We start from the raw sequence: 17,749 nt of genomic DNA on the forward strand, positions 1-17,749 counted from the left end.
TAAATTGTTTTTTCTTCTTCTAATTTACACTAAATATCTACTATGAATTATGTAGGAGAAGTTGCACTAAATATTCCTAAGAAAGGTTGATTAAATAACTGCCAGGTTCTTAGTTTCTAACTTTTGAGTTATTATTCTTTATTTTATAATTGATTTTTTTTATTTATATTTTGTCAATTCTTATATTAGTTATGTTTCTAAGAAACTAGTGGGTTTTCTTTTAGAAAATATATTTAGCTAGTTTGTATGTTTTATTTAGATTAAGAAAAAAGAGTGAAATTATTGTTAATGATAAAGTTATTTTGAAATTTTTTTAACATAGCTTTGTCATTAAAATTTGAACCAAAAAATTATTATTAAAATATAACTAGTTACATATTTAATGAAATATTAAATAAAAAATCTCTAATTGACAATGACCTATGAACATTTAAAATATATTTGAACACTTTTTTTATACATATTTTTGTTTGTTAATTACAATCTGTAAATGAAATTTGAATTGTAAAGGTCTTTAATTAAATATCATGTTAATAATTAATAGTTTATAAAAAATCACTTTACAATTTTTAGCAATACTTTCTTAAAATTGTAAGTAATTATTGTCTATGAATTCTACATTATAACAGTAATAGAGTCATATAGTCTTAAACTTCCTCAACAACACTAAGACAACATACATTGTCTCAATTTGAAGAGGTTGTATATCTCACAATTATTTCACCAACAATATAAGGTGACAATAGTGGTACATAATCTACCAAACAACCAACAACTACAACTAAAGCTGTGAGAGTTGATCCTAATGCTTCTCTTTCAAAAAAATACAAAGAGGAAACCAAATTCCAGTGGTTCTTGAAATTTTTTTATTGTTTACGATTTATTTCAACACATTGAAAATGAATCTAAAGAAAAAATGGTAGAATGTCAGCATTGTTGTAAAAAATATAAGTGTAATCCAAAAACATATGAAATATCTAGTTTACTCAACCATTTGGAATGATGTAATAAAATTCCAAATGTTATTATTAATGACCCCAATGAAACAACCCTTAACTTGAAGAGGGCTTAGGTTAGTGGTTTTATAGTTGCAAGCTAAAGATATAATGTTGAAGCTTATATAAAGTTGTTAGTTGTTTTTGTCATTATAGATGAACAACCTTTTAGGGTGGTTAAGAGTGAAGGTTTTAAGAATCTATGTGGATGATTATAACATGAATTTATCTTACCATCAAAACATATAATAGCGAGACATTGTTTTTAGTTGTATATGGATAAAAACTTATGCTGAAGGATTTTTTTCAAGTGAAATTATGCTAGTGTAGCATTCACCATATACTATTAGAGTTTCATTATGAACTTAAACTATTTGACACTCACTACATTTCAGAGAAAATGAATGGAAGTATTAGAAAAGAATTATTAGTCTTGATAGTTTCTAACCACAAAAAGGAGACTTGGGTAAAAAAGTTACAGAGGTATTAAAGAAATGATGGCTTAGAAATGTGTCCACAGACATTGTTCAAAATGCATCATCTAATGATGTAGTTGTGACATATTTTAAAAAAAAATTTAGAACATGAGAGTGTCATGGATTATGCACATATATTGAACCTAGTAGTGAATAATTGTTTAAAAGATGTGCACAATTTCATAGTAAGCATTTGCACTATTGTTGGATTTGTAAGGTCTTCACCCCAAAGATTTGCTAAGTTGAATGAGTGTTGAATTTCCAAAAATTGAATGTAAAAAGTTGGTTTGTCTTGATGTTCCCATAAGGTGGAACTCCATATATATGATGTTAGATGTTGTTAATAAGTATCAAGTTGCCTTTAAAAAGCTTGGCTTTGAGGACTCAAGCCATAAGAAACTTTTTGGGATTGTTGGTTCTCCTACTATAGTTGATTGGGAGAATGTTTGAACATTTGAGACATTTTTGCAAATTTTCTATGAGGGTACTAAAGCTTTCTCTACATAATTGCATGTTAGCTTACATATTTCATTTCACAAATTGTTATCAATCTTTTTTGAATTCAAGCAATCAATTATGAATGTGAAAACTATTTTGGTCACTTTAGGTCGAGATATGAAACAAAAGTATGCCAAGTTTTGGGGTAATGTAACAAATATCAATCAATTATTGTATTTTGGTGTTAATTTTGACCCTCATTACAAGTTAGAGTTTGTTGATTGCTCATTTAAAGAAATGTATACAAACGATGTAAACTTTGTTGATAGATTGTCTATCCCCTTCTTTGAAATATAATTTGCTAAAAATGTATATTTGGTATAAGACAACTTATGAGAAAGGACATACATCTATGCAATCCTCTCATGGTTCGATAGTATGCACTTCTCATAGAGAAACATTTATTTTTGCTAAACATATATCGTATTTAGCATTGACAAATACTTTTAAGAAGCATTTGGGGGGGGGGGAGAATACCCTATTGATAAAAAAAATGAACTTGAGAGATATTTGAATGAAACTTGTATAGATATTGATGATAAATTTGGTATTCTTGTTTGGTAGAAACAAAATACTTTAATGTTTTGGCTAGCACAATTTCCACGATTGCTTCAAAGAGTGTGTTTAGTACTATGGTAGGGTTAAACCCATTTAGAAGCATCAATGGTAGAGGAACTGATTTGTGCTCCAAATTAGTTGAGTCCATTTTTAACTTATTTTGAATATCTCAAAATCAAGAAGAGTTTGAATTTTCAAAATAAAACAAATGTAAAGTGTATCAAATTACTATTTTTATGCTACGAAAATCTTTAACAATTGTGTTGCATACAAGTTAATTATTTTTTTTCTCCAATGTACTAAAGAATTTCAAGGAGTCATAATAAGAGAATCTGTGTGAGCACTAGGAGGAGTTGGATTTACTGTCACAACTGGTCCATCATCTCACTCAGCCAATGTGACGATTAATCATATTTAAGATTTTTATGAATTCATTGAGCTAACATGATATTTTAATTAGTAGTTTATGCTTTAATGTTTGCTATTTTGCTTTCTTGACAAATTGACCCTTTTTTTTCATTTTAAAGCCATTTGTTGGAGATATTACTACTTAATTTGTTTCCTCTTGGAGAATATAAAATTGATTCTTAAAATTTGTTTTTGATATCTCAAATTTAAAATTGAATTTTTTAGTTCTCATAATTAAAAAAAACTTATTTTAGTCCCTCTGCACAAATGTTGTTAGTGAATTTGTTAAATATTGTTGCACAAAATCTACCTACTAGTATCTTTATTAGTGAAAACATTAGATCAAAACCTAATTGATGTTGCATAAGTGTCTTAATCTATCATTTTTAGTTATGCAATGATGGCCTGACGGATTAAAATAAGTTATTTTATAAATTATATGGACTAAAAAGATTAATTTTAAATTTTGGGACCAAACAAAAATTATCCTAAATTTGAGGACTTAAAAACACATTCAAGTCTATTTTTTTTTATTGGTGTCTTATCTTATATGCTATATTTTCTAATGTGTTTTCTGTTTTAATATTTGTTATTTTTTTTGTTTTATTTTTACTCTAGTTGGTCACATACAATTATGATTTGTTCATTCAAATTCAAAGGTTTCACAAGTTACTACAAGAAAATGCTAAATGGATATCTTTATTGCTGGTCTTGCTAGCCCTTGCACATTTTGCTATAGTTATGGAGTCTTATTGATCCCTTATATATGTATCTTTTAATTTTTGTTGATTGTCTTATTAAATTTATTGTGCAATTGCAGTTTGCTTTATTGCACTCAAAGGAAATCAAAAGTTGATACTTTTACTCTTCATTATTCAAGGTTCAAAAAGATGTAGCAACAAGCAGGAAAATTTGGGTGAGTTAGTACAAAATATGAATGACATTTTGTAGTCCTCAACAGGTAAGTCAAATAAAATCTAAAGTTGTTTAAAGGGAATTATTTTTTTTAGGAAATTACAAGCAATAGTTATAATGTTGTACTTTATTGATGTGTGAGCATGTTATATAGGTTTAGTAATACACTCAAATCTAGCAGTTGTTAAAGTTGTCACGTTCTACTAAGTTTGTCTCTCAACTTCTCTTATAGTGGTAGCTAAATGATTTTTAAAGGAAATATTTTGCTTTAAGCGTAATCTTACATACAAAAGAATGTTTGTTTGTTAATTCACCCAAATTTAGGATGTGTATGTATGTAGGTACAAGATCATAAAAAAAAAAAAAAGAAAAACTTGATAACTTGCTTGAAGAGAATAATGGTTTGCTTAGATACAAGTTTATAAGTGTTTTTGATAGTTTTTCTACTAAAAAAAGATGTTTTTCTAATAGAAAAACTTTCAAAAATACTTTTAACTTGTATCCAAATATGTTCTAAAGTGATATATAATTATTATTATTACATGAAATTGCTTGTGGATTATAAACAACATTAACCTAATCAAACTTAACCTACCATCCTTCCTACTATTGAGTCATACAATTAAATTTCCTTGTAAGTTTAATCTTATGAAATACAATAAGTGGATTGTTTAAAGTAGGGAGTGATGCAACTCATTTTCTATTGCTTATTGTTTATGATCTTATCAGTTTCTACTAAATGATGCTTAAAGACTCAAAATCAAAGACTTAAAAAAGTTCGATGACATTTTTGATGTTTTATTAAAAATAATGGTCAAAATTATGGATAATAATAAGTTAGGTCAGCTCAGACTGGGTTTTGAATATATAAATCAAACCTATTCTATAAAATTAGGCTCATGTTATGTACACCTCTTATTTATTTATTTATTTTTTATAAATACACCTCTAATCCATTTTTTAAAATAAAGTTTCTAAAATGCCCTTCTAATTAATTTTCTATTTTAAATTTTATTTTTAAAATCATCTTTTCACTCACCCCTTCCTCTATTCTTCTTCTTTTAGTTCATCTCTCTAATCACTCTTTCTTGATTTTATTCTTTTTCATTTTTTGTGCTTGATTTTTCCTTTTTGACAATCAAGAAAGTCACATATTATCTTTATATTTTTTAAATTCTATTTTTCACTTCCAACTCTATAATTATTTAAACCCTAATTGTTCATTAACCTTCATTGTTCCCTATATTCAATACAAGGTACAAATGAATGTGTTAAATTATATTTTTTATTTATATTTTTTTGGTAATTATTTAACATTACTCATGCATAATAAGAATAAATAACTAGTTAAAAAAATAATGAGATATAAAAAAGAGAGAAATAGAGATATGAGAGGGAGAAAGAAGGAGAAAGGGAGAGGGAGAGGCAGAAAGAGTGAGAATGAGAGGGAGAAGGAGAGAGAAAAAGTGAGAGTGAGAAAGACAATTAGAAACAACAAGAAAAAACATGAAGAAAGAAAAATAAAAAAGATGTATATTTTAGAAAGATGAAACTCAACTATATATTTTCTATTTTAAAAAGAATATTTTTTTTTATATAATTAAAACTTTCCCTCCTAGTCGGGAAAGTTAGAATCCCAACTCCTTCGTGAGAATGTTTTTGTGAGAAAATGAAATAAAAATATTTTTAGAAAACAATATTTCTTGAAAATTTTGTTTTTTAAAATAGATACCAAATATTGGAAACTTAGATTCCTAAGAAACTAAAAACTTATCCCTTACCAAACATTAAAGTCGTCAAAGTGGGTTTCGGGCCGTGAGTTAACCTGACCCACCTTGAAAACTGGCCGGGTCGGGCTAAAAAAATGAAAAATATAATAATGGGTCAAAAAATGTGACTTGACCCACTTTCAAACTGGCTCACCTGGGCTGAAATCGTGGTGGGCTGGGCTGGCCACCGACCCACTTACACCCCTTTTAACCCAACTGACTAATAATCCACTTAACTATTTATTATTATATATGTATTATTTTAACAAGATACCATTATTTTTTGTAGATAAAGATAAAGTCAATGTTAAACACATGAAATTACTATAAATTTATCTACTCAAGCCTATAATAAAATTTAATATTGATGAATAATCACTCTCATGAAATGATTTTATTTTTATTTTTTGATTATTTAAAGTTGTACACTTTTTAATTTAAGTTTAATGTTGTATGCATGATACTTAATTTGACAATTTTTACTTTATATTATAGATTATTTTAGATCGAAATTTATTTTAAATTAGATTTTTTTTTAAAAAAATAGGCGGGTTGATGGACTGACCCATTTAGTCCACCAACCCGTGGTAGGCTGGGTTGGGTTAACCCACTTAAAAAGTGGGTTGAGGTGGGCCGAGCCAAATGGGTTGGGCTGATTCGTTTTGACAGTTCTACCAAACATCCCCAAATTTAATATTGTGCTTTCTGAAAGTGTGAAAGAAGAGGAAATGTTTGGAGAAAAAAAATGAGCTTTTGTATGGCTTGGTACATTCAACAACACATTCCCCTACAATGTCGATGCGTACATGTTTTACGATTAAGGTGCATATGAAAATTGAAAGAGGGGAGGGAGAGAGTAACAATATAAGAATTGAAATGAGAGAATGGAAGAAAATAATGTGAAAATAATTAAAATTATCTACTGAAATAGGTGGGATGGAGGTGAACAAGGAGACACATGTGAAAACTAAAAGGGAAAGGAAGGTGGTATGTATAAAACAGAAGGAGAAAATGTTAAATTGAATGTTGAAGGTGTAAAATTTAAAAATTAGAAAATAAACAAAATTAAAGATATTTTAAGAATTTACCTTTTTAACAAAGGGAAATAAGCATATTTATATATCACGAGTAGAGTTGTCAAAACGGGTCAGCCTGGCCCGTTTGACCCAACCCACCTCAACCCACCTTTTAAGTGGGCCAACCCGGCTTGACCCACCAAATTTATCATGCAAATTTTTCTAGCCCGTCCTGGCCTACCACGGGTTGGTGGGCTAAACGGGCCGCCCACCAACCCACCTTATTTTTTTTAAAATTATAATTTAAAATAAAATTTAATATAAAATAACATCTAATCTAAAGTAAAAATTATCAAACTAAATATCATAGATACGACATCAAAATTAAATTAAAAAGTGTACAACTTTAAAAAATTAAAACAAAAAAAATAAAAATTCTTTCATAAGAGTGATTATTCATCAATATTAAATTTTATTGAAGGTTTGGGTAGATAAATTTATAGCAATTTCATATTGTTTAACATTGATTTTATCTTTATCTATAAAAAAATGATATCTTATTAAAATAATGCATATATAATAATAAATAGTTAAGTAAGTTGTTAGTGGGTTAAGTTGATGGGTTGGTAAGTAAGTCTGGTGGGCTGCCCGACCCACCACGAGTTCAACCCGGGTGGGCCGGGTTGAAAGTGGGCCATGTCACATTTTTTGACCCATCATAATTTTTTTTTATTTTTTTGGCCTAACCAGACCTGTTTTTAAGGTGGGCCAGGTTGACCCATGAGCTGGAGCCCACTTTGACAGCTATAATCACGAGTCGATCGACCTTGTGTTTACATGTTCGATTATTATCTATGTTAAAATAATGCTTGACCAACAAAATGTACACATATGAGCATATATTGGTCTTTAGTTATAAATTTTAGAAGAGTTAATCACCTATACACTGCTAGTGTAAAGTTTTTTATACCGACAACTAATCATATCTTTTAATAGTGTCATGTCAGTTGCTCATTTAATAAAATAAAATAATTTAAAAGATATGATTGATTACTAGTGTAAAAAACTTTACACTGACAATATATAGATGATTAACTCATTTCAGAATACTGTATAAACTATGTTCATGAAAAAAAAAACTTAAATCTGAATTATTATCTATTATCGTTTTTTTGCATTATAAAGAATAACTTTCTTTATTATTATTCTTATTATTTTTGAAATTTGAAGTTCAAAATAAAAAAGTTAATGTACATCTATGCACACTAATATACACTCACATATAATTATAATAAAAAAAATAATCTTATAAAAAAATATTGAGAATTTATTTATTTCATTATATTTTTAATACAATAATACGAATATTATTTTTTTACTATATTATTCTAAATGCAAATTAGTTAATTTGCTATGTATTTTCTTGTTTTCACTGAATTGTTTTCTCTAAAATACGTTGACTAATTGCCGTTACATTGTTAAAAGTTTTAATCAGTACGTAGTTACTGTACGCCATGGCGCAGATGATCACAACCAAGTGAATAAAATTTTGATCAGACATGCCATAATGAGCCATGTGTCAAGCCTAAACTGTTTTGCATTTTTGATTTTCCATTTAAAGTTCTGGGAATTTTTGATTTAAACCCTTTACCTCCCAAGGGAGAAAGAAACCCTAGTCCTCTCACGGTTAAAAAATCAGAAGGAAAAATAAAAAATAAACAGAAAAATAAAAAATCAAAATTATTGGGAATTTCAATTTCAGGGATCCTATTAGGGTTTCTAATAGGCAAGATATTCTCAAACCCTAATCCGTCAATTCGCGCCCGTGATCTTCGATTTCTGTGGGACGATTCGATTGGTGTCATGTCGGTTGAGGTAAGTAAATGTTTGAATAATTGTATTTTTTGGGTGTTGTTGAATTTTTGAATAATTTTGCTGGGTATTGTTTGATAAAATAAACACAATGCATGAGGGTGTTGGGAATATTGAATTTAGGTTTGTGTTGGTTAGGTATCTTTTGTGATTTTTTTTCGTTGTTTTGGTGTTTCAGATCCAAGACAATGTGCAAATATGTATGATGGAATGTGAAAATTAGGGGAATTTTGCTTTCATCGTTTGTACTGTTAATTTTTCATGGAAGGCCGAGTAGAGAACTCTAATGGCGCTACAATTCCCAAGAAATCAAGATCTCTGGATCTTAAAAATCTATATAAATCAAAATTGACAGAAGAGACTGCAAAAAAGTATTTAAAGAGGATTAGCAGTAGTAGTGGGGGTGGTGATGAGAAGAGGAAGAAAAAGAAGGCTAGAAAGGAAGTCTCTTTAAGTAACTTAGAAAATGGTGATGGTAGCAGTGAGTTAAAGTTAGGTGTGAGTCAGATATTGAGTAATGATAGTATGCTCTATAGAGTTTCATTTAGTGTTGGTGGCGCTGATGTTCAGATTCCCAAGAGGAAGAGGAGTTTTGTGGGGAGGAAGAAATCAGAACTTGGTCAAACATCAAATCTGGTGGAGCAGCCCAGTCGTAACATTGGCTATGGTGATCAGGTGCCAAATTTAGGTAGTGATGATTTGGGAAAGGGGGTTGAGTCTTTTAAGATTAAGCATAAGAAAGAATTTGATGAATTTAAGGAAAATAGGAATAGTGATTCAAATTCAGTTCAGCATTTTAAAGAGAATGGGGATCGGGCATCTCATTCTGTTGTAAATAGTGGTGATTCTTCTTTAACAAAGTCACGAAGGAAGAATAGGAAGCGAAAGACTTTGGCTTTTGAGAGAAGTAAGGTTTCCAAGGAGGCTGAACCTTTGGTTTCAAGTTGTAAAATATCTGATGATTTGCAAGATGAGGAGGAAAATCTGGAGGAGAATGCAGCTAGGATGCTATCTTCAAGGTTTGATCCAAGCTGTACTGGATTTTCTAACAAAGGTTCAAATGGTTTGTTCTTTTTCCAATCATCTTGTCAAAGTATTGTTAACCATGGTTTAAAGTCCCAGTCAGGTTCTGAATCAGCATCAGCTGATACTGATGGCAGGGTTTTGAGGCCTAGGAAACAATATAAAAACAAAGGTAATTCCAGGAAGAGGCGCCATTTTTATGAAATTCTTTTAGGTGATGTGAATGCATATTGGGTACTGAACCGGAGAATTAAAATTTTTTGGCCTTTGGACCAGAGTTGGTATCATGGCCTTGTGGATGACTATGATGAAGGAAACAAGTATTACCATATCAAATATGATGATCGAGATGAAGAATGGGTTAATCTCCATACTGAGAGGTTCAAACTCTTGTTACTTCGTAGTGAAGTTCCTGGAATTGCAAAGGGTGGAGGAGCCTTAATGAAACGTAGAAGTTCTGATCACCAAAAGAAAAGCAAATTCAGAAAAGAAAGACAAAGAACAGAAGAAAATACAGAGGATGATCGTTGTGGTGGGAGCAGTATGGACTCAGAACCTATAATTTCGTGGTTGGCTCGATCTTCTCATCGGCTTGGATCTTCTTTTCAAGGTAGCAAGAAACAAAAAACTTCTGTTGCACCTTTATCATTCTTATATGATGAACCTGTTACAGCAAAGGGATATTTAGCTAAGAGTTCTTCAAGGGGTGTTAAAAACAATTTGTCTGGTGGTTCTGTATCACAAGATAAATTGAGTGATGGTTTTAGGGAGAAGTCCTCATTACAGAGCACCACTTGCATTAAAGATGGAAAGCAACCTATTGTCTATTTCAGAAGGCGGATTCGAAAGCCAGCTCCAATATCCCCTCATATCTCTGAAGAAAACCATGCTATTATAAGTGCATCTGGTTCTGTTTCCTATGACCATATGTTTGGTGGTGTTGAGAATATGAAAGACCAAAGCGACAGCAGGGTTGAGATTGAGGGTCCATTGTTCTTCACTTTCAAGGCGGGAGTATCAAAACTTTTTTGGGACATGGAGTCAGTATCATTCAAATTTCACTTAAACTTTCCAACACGTTTGGTGTTGACCGACTATTTTCAATCTGAAAATTTGTGGTTGCTTTATACTGTTTTGCTGCTTCAGTATGGTACAATTATGACCAAGTGGCCAAGGGTTTGTTTGGAGATGCTATTTGTTGATAATGTGGTTGGGTTGAGGTTTCTATTATTTGAAGGCTGCTTGAACATGGCTGCAGCCTTTGTCTTTTATGTCCTTAGGGTATTTCATCAACCTGCTCGTCAAGGGAAGTATGTTGACTTTCAGTTTCCAAGTACATCTATTGGATTCAAGTTTTCTAGTGTTCATGTTTTTAAGAAGCCACTTGTGTTCGAGTTCTACAATTTCTTTGAAGTCAAGAATTCAAAGTGGATGTGCTTAGATTCTAAGTTTAAGAGGCACTGCCTGTTCAGCAAGCAGCTTCATCTTTCTGAATGCACATATGATAACATCCAGGCACTTCAAAATGAATCAAGTGGGTTTTCCATTACATCTATCAGTGGTTCCTCCTCAGTCAAGGTACTTGTTCCCTTTTTCTTTCTTCTATATATCCTGATTGGTAATTCCTACCTTAATCCCTTTTCAATAATTTTATTTTCCATGTTTAACACTTGGTACTGTAATTCAACATTGTATATCAAAGTTTCCAAAAGTCACTGCAAGTAAGCTTATGTTGAGTTTTGTTGTGAATCAAATTGTGCAACTTCTGCATGAACAGGTGCAAAAGAGGAGTAGGCAAGGGATTAACATCATGGGTGTTTCCAAGTTGTCCACTCAAGCTGATACTCATCAGTATTTTGATGCTGGTGAGAGGGAACTTCCTCCATTTGCTCTCTCTTTTGCTGCAGCACCTACATTTTTTCTTTGTTTGCATCTAAAGTTGCTGTTGGAGCAGTCTGCAACTCGTGTAAACTTTTATGATCAGGAAGACCCTAGTTTGATGGCAGATGGATGCACTAGCACCAATGAATGCTCAAACAGGAATTCCGAAATTATTCTGAGGAAAGATATGGAGATTTTGTCAAATGGTGTTGCAACTGATGGAAGGTCTTGTGCTGACTCAGATTGTCCCTCAACTTTCAGTGATCAAATTCTCTCTCAAAATTACAAGAACATTGGTCTTAACAGTGCTGGTATTTCTATTTCCCATGGTTCTGAGAGGCTTGGTACAACTCACTTACTCGAATGGCAATCCCACCATTTGGGACAAGAATTAGGCTCTTTACCTTCAAGTTCTATAATAAGTCAAGATAAGGCTGATGATGGTTCTCATTCTTTTATTTGTGATCTCAGTATCCAAATTCCAGCTGTTGATCAATTTGAGAAAACTGGTGATGGTGATTTATGTGATACAAAACACTCTCCTGATTTCTCTTGTAATATAAATGGAGGCATTATTCCAAGATCCAATCCAACTGCTCGCAGAAGTTCTTGGTATCGGAACCGGAATAGTTCCTTGTCATTGGGGTTTCAGTCTCATGCGTGGTCTGAAGATTTTAGCAATGGACCTAGAAAACCACGTACACAAGTATCATACTCTGTGCCTTCTGCAGGCTATGAATTCAGTTCAAGGCAGAAAAACCTTCACCAGAAAGGGCTTCCTCACAAACGAATTAGAAAGGCTAGTGAGAAGAAGTCATCAGAGGTTGCTAGGGGCCTTGAAAAACATTTCGAATGCTTATCTTGTGGTGCAAATGTCTTGATTACTCTTGGTGATAAGGGTTGGAGAGAATCTGGGGCTCACGTTGTACTAGAGTTGTTTGACAACAATGAGTGGAGACTTTCTGTGAAACTTTTAGGAATTACTAGGTATTCATACAAAGCCCATCAGTTTTTGCAGCCTGGATCAACAAATCGATACACACATGCAATGATGTGGAAAGGAGGGAAGGATTGGATCTTGGAATTTCCTGATAGGAGTCAGTGGGCCCTTTTCAAGGAGATGCATGAAGAATGCTACAACCGGAACATCCGTGCTGCATCAGTTAAAAACATACCTATTCCTGGTGTTCATTTGATAGAAGAAAATGATGATAATGGATGTGAGGCAACTTTTGTTCGAAGCGGTAAGTACTTCCAACAGGTTGAAACAGATGTTGAGATGGCCTTGGATCCATTCCGCGTTCTGTATGACATGGACAGTGAGGATAAGCAGTGGGTTTCAAATGCTCAAAATTCTCAAAAAGACAACAGTGACTTGAGTTGGATTTCAGAGGAGATGTTTGAGAAGACAATAGACATGTTTGAAAAGGTGGCATATGCTAAGAAGCGTGACCATTTTACTCCTAATGAGATAGAGGAACTCATGGTTAATGTTGGGCCTTTGTGTGTTGTCAAAATCATTTATGACTATTGGCAGCAGAGAAGGCAGAAGAAGGGAATGGCATTAATACGGCACTTTCAGGTACTGTTCAAATTATCTTATAATTATTTCGATAATTTTTTTGATTTTGGTAATATGTCTGCCTCCATTTAATGACTTTATATGAAAGACACAGCTTTGTTGTTATATTCGGAGAGGAGGATTAATATGTTGTAATGGATTGATCTTTAGCTTTGTTAAACTAAATATTATATCTATGTATCTTGGAGGCCTTTCAAGTCTAAGGACAAGTTTTCTGAGCCATTGAGTAGTGAAGTGATGCATGTTATTTATTGTTCTACTTAACAATTTTGATTATGGCTTCCAGTTTAAAGCAATGCTACTTATTTGGATTTCTATTTTCTACCTACTGTTTGATATTTATTCAATTCTTAAATGTTGGCCAGTCTTTGATTCTGGCAGTGCTAACATAACAGAATAAATTCAGACATGATTTAAATGCAGTATTAATGCTACCAAAGCATAAAGCATTTTAGGAGAGATTGAATTTGTAGAACATTTCTTGGATACAACTTTGGATGATTTATTTCAATCGCTATGGTAGAAGTTAGAACTAGTGGGCATTATTTGATTGGTTGAAAGCATGATGACGTTATTCAATTTACGTTAGCATTTCTCAATGTGGCCTGTTTTCTTCTATACCTGATGTGTATGCTTTTGTCATTATTTGCTTGAAGTTTCATCTCTGAATCTTTATGTACTTTTCAGCCCCCACTCTGGGAAATATATCAAAAACAAGTGAGAGAGTGGGAAATAGCCATGACCAAGAACACTGCTCCTTCTAATGGATTCCTGGACAAGGTTACAACTTTGGAGAAGCCGGCCATGTTTGCTTTCTGTTTGAAACCTAGGGGTCTGGAATCACTTAACAAGGGATTGAAACACCGGTCCCAAAAGAAGATTTCAGTCTCTGGGCAAGCAAATAGTAATCCAGATCATGATGGGTTTCACACTTTCAGTGAGTATCTGATTTCCAAGTTGATTTCATGGGTTATTAAATTTTAGAAAACAATTTAAGACCCTTAACATCTATTTTGTTGTAAACTCAGGACGAAGACAGAATGCCTTGGCTTTTGGCGATGAGAAGTTCCTATACCAGGGCCACGGTTATGATTCTTTTGATGATTCATCTATGGCTATGAACTCACCAAGGGTTTACTTACCCCGTGATGCTGGGAACTTGAAATACCATCCTACAAGTAATGGAGTGGGATGTAGAAATCATATCCCAAAATTTCAGGAGTCCAGATACGATCTGCATGGCAACGGGCATCACCTTCCTGCTGTCCCTAAGAGGCAAGGTAATGAACAGTTGGAAGCTTCAGTCCTTGAGGAGTTAAGGCTGCGTGATGCAGTGGCTGAGGCTCATCATAAACGTCATCTGGCTAACTTGAAGAAAGAGAGGGCTAAAAGATTGCTGTATAAAGCAGATGTAGCAATTCACAAGGCTGTGACTGCTCTAATGACTGCAGAAGCAATGAAAGCTTCTGAGGAGTCTCTTGATGAAACGAAAGCTTCAGAGGACTAATCTTGTAATTCACATGGTCTATGATTTACTTGGTCAAGAATTGTGGTCCTTTTTTTTTTGGCTATCCAGGTATTCAATAGAGCTTAAATCATGAGTTGGGTTCAGTGAGGGATGGAGATTCTGTTGTTGCATACTGCAGCTCCCTCTCTGTCTACTGGAACCTCTTCCAGCTTGGGATCTGCTCAGTTCAGAGTAACTGTAGCACTGATCTGCACATGGTGTATAGGTCTATGAATTTTTGACTGCCTATATTTGTACAGATTCGCTCCCCCCTTCTCAGTTTCAAACATTCAATATCAAAATAGAAATAGGTCAAATAATACAACTTTGAAATGGAGATAGTCATGTTTCTTTCATAATTTAGGTAGAATAGTAGACTAGTACATCTGCAATTGATTCGTTAAGTTTTTACTTCTAGTCTCTCGCATTAACACTCTTGTGCTGTGTTTGGAACAATGAAAAGATAGAGAAATTTTGAAATTTAAACCAAAGAGAAAATTGAATTGAGTTTGATACAATGAAATTTAAATTTAGTTTGGTCAATTTGAGAAGGGTGTAAAAATATTTTTAACCAATTCTAAGAAATTAGATTGAACTCTTATTGGGTAAATAAGATTATTAAAATGATATTAGTATAATTTTTATCAATTATTATACTGTTAAATAATTTTATATTAAATATGAAAATTTTTAAAATTTATTATTAGATTAAATATTTCTCACTTTTAGTTTATATATATAAAATTTTATATGAATTCAAGCATTTGATACTCATTTATATAAATAAAAATTAATGTAATAAATACTTGTTAAAATATGATCAATTTGATTATCTTAAAATTGTCATTTATTTTTAATAAAATTTGACATAAATATATAACGTGACATAAAATTATAATTATCGGTTAGATTGAGAAATTTACATTTATTATGAATTTATTAAGTGGTGTGATAAGTAGTAAAAATTGTATTAATATTATTTAATTTCTCTATATAATTAAAAGGAAGTGTATTAAACAATATATTTATTGTGAAAGAGAAAATTATATTATAAGTATATATTTACATGATTTATTAAATTTTTAAAAAATATTGATAAAAGATTAAAATAAAGTAGATATGGAAAAAATGAGAAACGAAGAAAATAAAAGTACTTAGAATTTGTTGGATTTAAAAGTATATAATTTGATTTCTCATTTGATAATGATCGGATTTATTGATTAAAATTTATTAAAATTTTAAAATTAAAAGTTATTAATTATGAAGTGACAATCAAATAAATTATTGTTTTTCAATAAGTCATGTTATTAAAGAGTTTGTTCAAAACATTATACTGGAGGATGTATTATTTCTCTATATTGTAACGACCCGGCTAGTCACTACACACAACACAGTACACCTGAAAACCGGACAGAAAGGAACAAGTGCATACCTATAGTGTCTAGAATATACATATATACATTGTCCAAGTTTGACTAGATTCAAAATGTACAACAATACAACCAAGTTACTACATCAAGTAACTGAACAACAAAACATCAACTAAGACCAGCTCCGCCTGCCAGCTGCAGACTCACCACTAGCCACCCACCTATCCATGTTCTGCTCCCATAAATAGTATGATCATTGCAGTCCAAACCACATGGAAACAACAAAGGGTAAGCTAGTATAAAAAGAACAACGTATAGCAAGATTTAAGTAATATGTACAACTACAACTATCAACAAATCGTCAGCCTACATCTCATTGATTATACAACAAACCAGCAATTGGAAAATATTGCGTCGTCACGCATATCATCTCGGAGATCTTCTACAACAACTCAGCCATTATGACCTACAACAACTCAACCATTATGGCCTACAACAACTCAACCATTATGGCCTACAACATCTCATATCATCATACAACACAACACAACATATCATCTTACAGCACAACATATCATCTTACAGCTCAACATATCATCTTACAGCTCAACATATCATCTTACAGCACATCAAGACATCTTACAACAATATTCATCTAATACAACTCAACATCATCAACAACATTATCTACTAGTCATCACATCATATTCAACCAATTCAACTTAACTCAGCATAAAACAACATTAACCAGCATATAGTAAAATCTCATCTCCGCGCCCGGCGCCCTCGTGGTTGCGCCCAGCGCAATACAACCAGAGAGCACTAGGGGGGTCAACGCGCCCAGCGCAAGTATGCCCGTGCCTGGCGGGACTCAACTAGAGAGCCCAAGGCTCACACGTGCCTGGCGCAATACCAATTGCGCCCAGCGCAGGCCAGACAGAGACTCCAAGGAGTATCACGCGCCTGGCGTGCCTAAACCCGCGCCCAGCGTGGGGAAGGCAGAGACCTCCCTTGGTCTCGCGCCCAACGTAATTTGAATTGCGCCCAGCGCCCACAAGGCAGAGACTCCCAATGAGTCTCACGCCCAGCGCGACAAGGGTCGCGCCCAGCGTAGAAATCAAAAACCCCAAAATATGTTACAACTGGTATCGCGCCCAACGCGGTCCAAGTCACGCCCTGCACGAACCAGCCAGAGATCCACATTCTCAAGCGCGCCCGGCGCACACATCATCGCGCCTGGCGGGCTTGCCTAAATGGAGTCTCCTGGTGGCCACGCGCCCAGCGCGAAGAACTGCGCTCTGCGCGAAGCTCAGCAGCAACCTCACCAAGTTCGAAAATTTGCCCAAAACCTGCAAAAATCCACAGAAACTTCACATGCAATCCATCCAAAGTGCCACATTTTCATCAAACATCTAAAAAATGCCATCTTTTTCAACATGCAATTCCAATTTAAGGAAAACCCAAAAATTTCCATCAAAACCTCAAAACTTCAAAAGGAACATTTCTACAAAAAATTCAACCAATATCAACAGTAATTGAGCTTGCAAAACTCATTCTCAACCAACAATAAAAAAATCAACAACAAAACTAGCTTCCCTTACCTCGGTGAAGAATCTGAACTTCGGGAAGACTAAGAAGCTTGAACGAAGAGGAGAACGAAAGAGAAGATAAGGAGAAGGAATCCGTCTTCCGACTAGCTCCACACGGCTTGCGTTTGAGAAGTTCAACCTCTAGGAAATCACCTCTTCAGCTAGAGAGAATGAAATTTAAGAGAGTATGGTAAAAGAGAGAATGGAAGCATAGAGAGTAGAAGTGAAAGTGAGAGAGAGAAAAGGGAAATAAGTGTCTCACAATATATTTTATTGTTTGAATTGGTTTT

At 33.1% G+C, this 17,749-nt stretch overlaps 1 protein-coding gene across 1 annotated transcript; it reads left to right on the forward strand.

Moving 5' to 3' along the window:
• Positions 1-8,278: 8,278 nt before the first annotated feature.
• Positions 8,279-14,837, forward strand: LOC109788833 (uncharacterized). The gene is made up of 5 exons (XM_020347663.3): positions 8,279-8,510; positions 8,686-11,108; positions 11,308-12,993; positions 13,681-13,930; positions 14,022-14,837. Exons 2-5 carry the CDS (start codon positions 8,769-8,771, stop codon positions 14,498-14,500), a joined length of 4,755 nt encoding a protein of 1,584 aa, XP_020203252.2. The 5' UTR covers positions 8,279-8,510; positions 8,686-8,768; the 3' UTR covers positions 14,501-14,837.
• The last annotated feature ends 2,912 nt before the right edge of the window (positions 14,838-17,749 follow it).

Source organism: Cajanus cajan, chromosome 9 (assembly GCF_000230855.2).
Source record: "Cajanus cajan strain Asha chromosome 9, NIPB_CcT2T_4, whole genome shotgun sequence".
NCBI classification, from domain to species: Eukaryota; Viridiplantae; Streptophyta; class Magnoliopsida; order Fabales; family Fabaceae; genus Cajanus; species Cajanus cajan.

What these genes read in the sequence shown, in the direction of transcription:
- LOC109788833 (XM_020347663.3), top strand. Translation starts at nt 8,769, where the DNA reads ATGGAAGGCCGAGTAGAGAACTCTAATGGCGCTACAATTCCCAAGAAA. An exon ending in GTGGTTCCTCCTCAGTCAAG is followed by an intron (nt 11,109 to 11,307) that starts GTACTTGTTCCC and finishes CTGCATGAACAG; the next exon opens with GTGCAAAAGAGGAGTAGGCA. An exon ending in TGATGGGTTTCACACTTTCA is followed by an intron (nt 13,931 to 14,021) that starts GTGAGTATCTGA and finishes TTGTAAACTCAG; the next exon opens with GACGAAGACAGAATGCCTTG.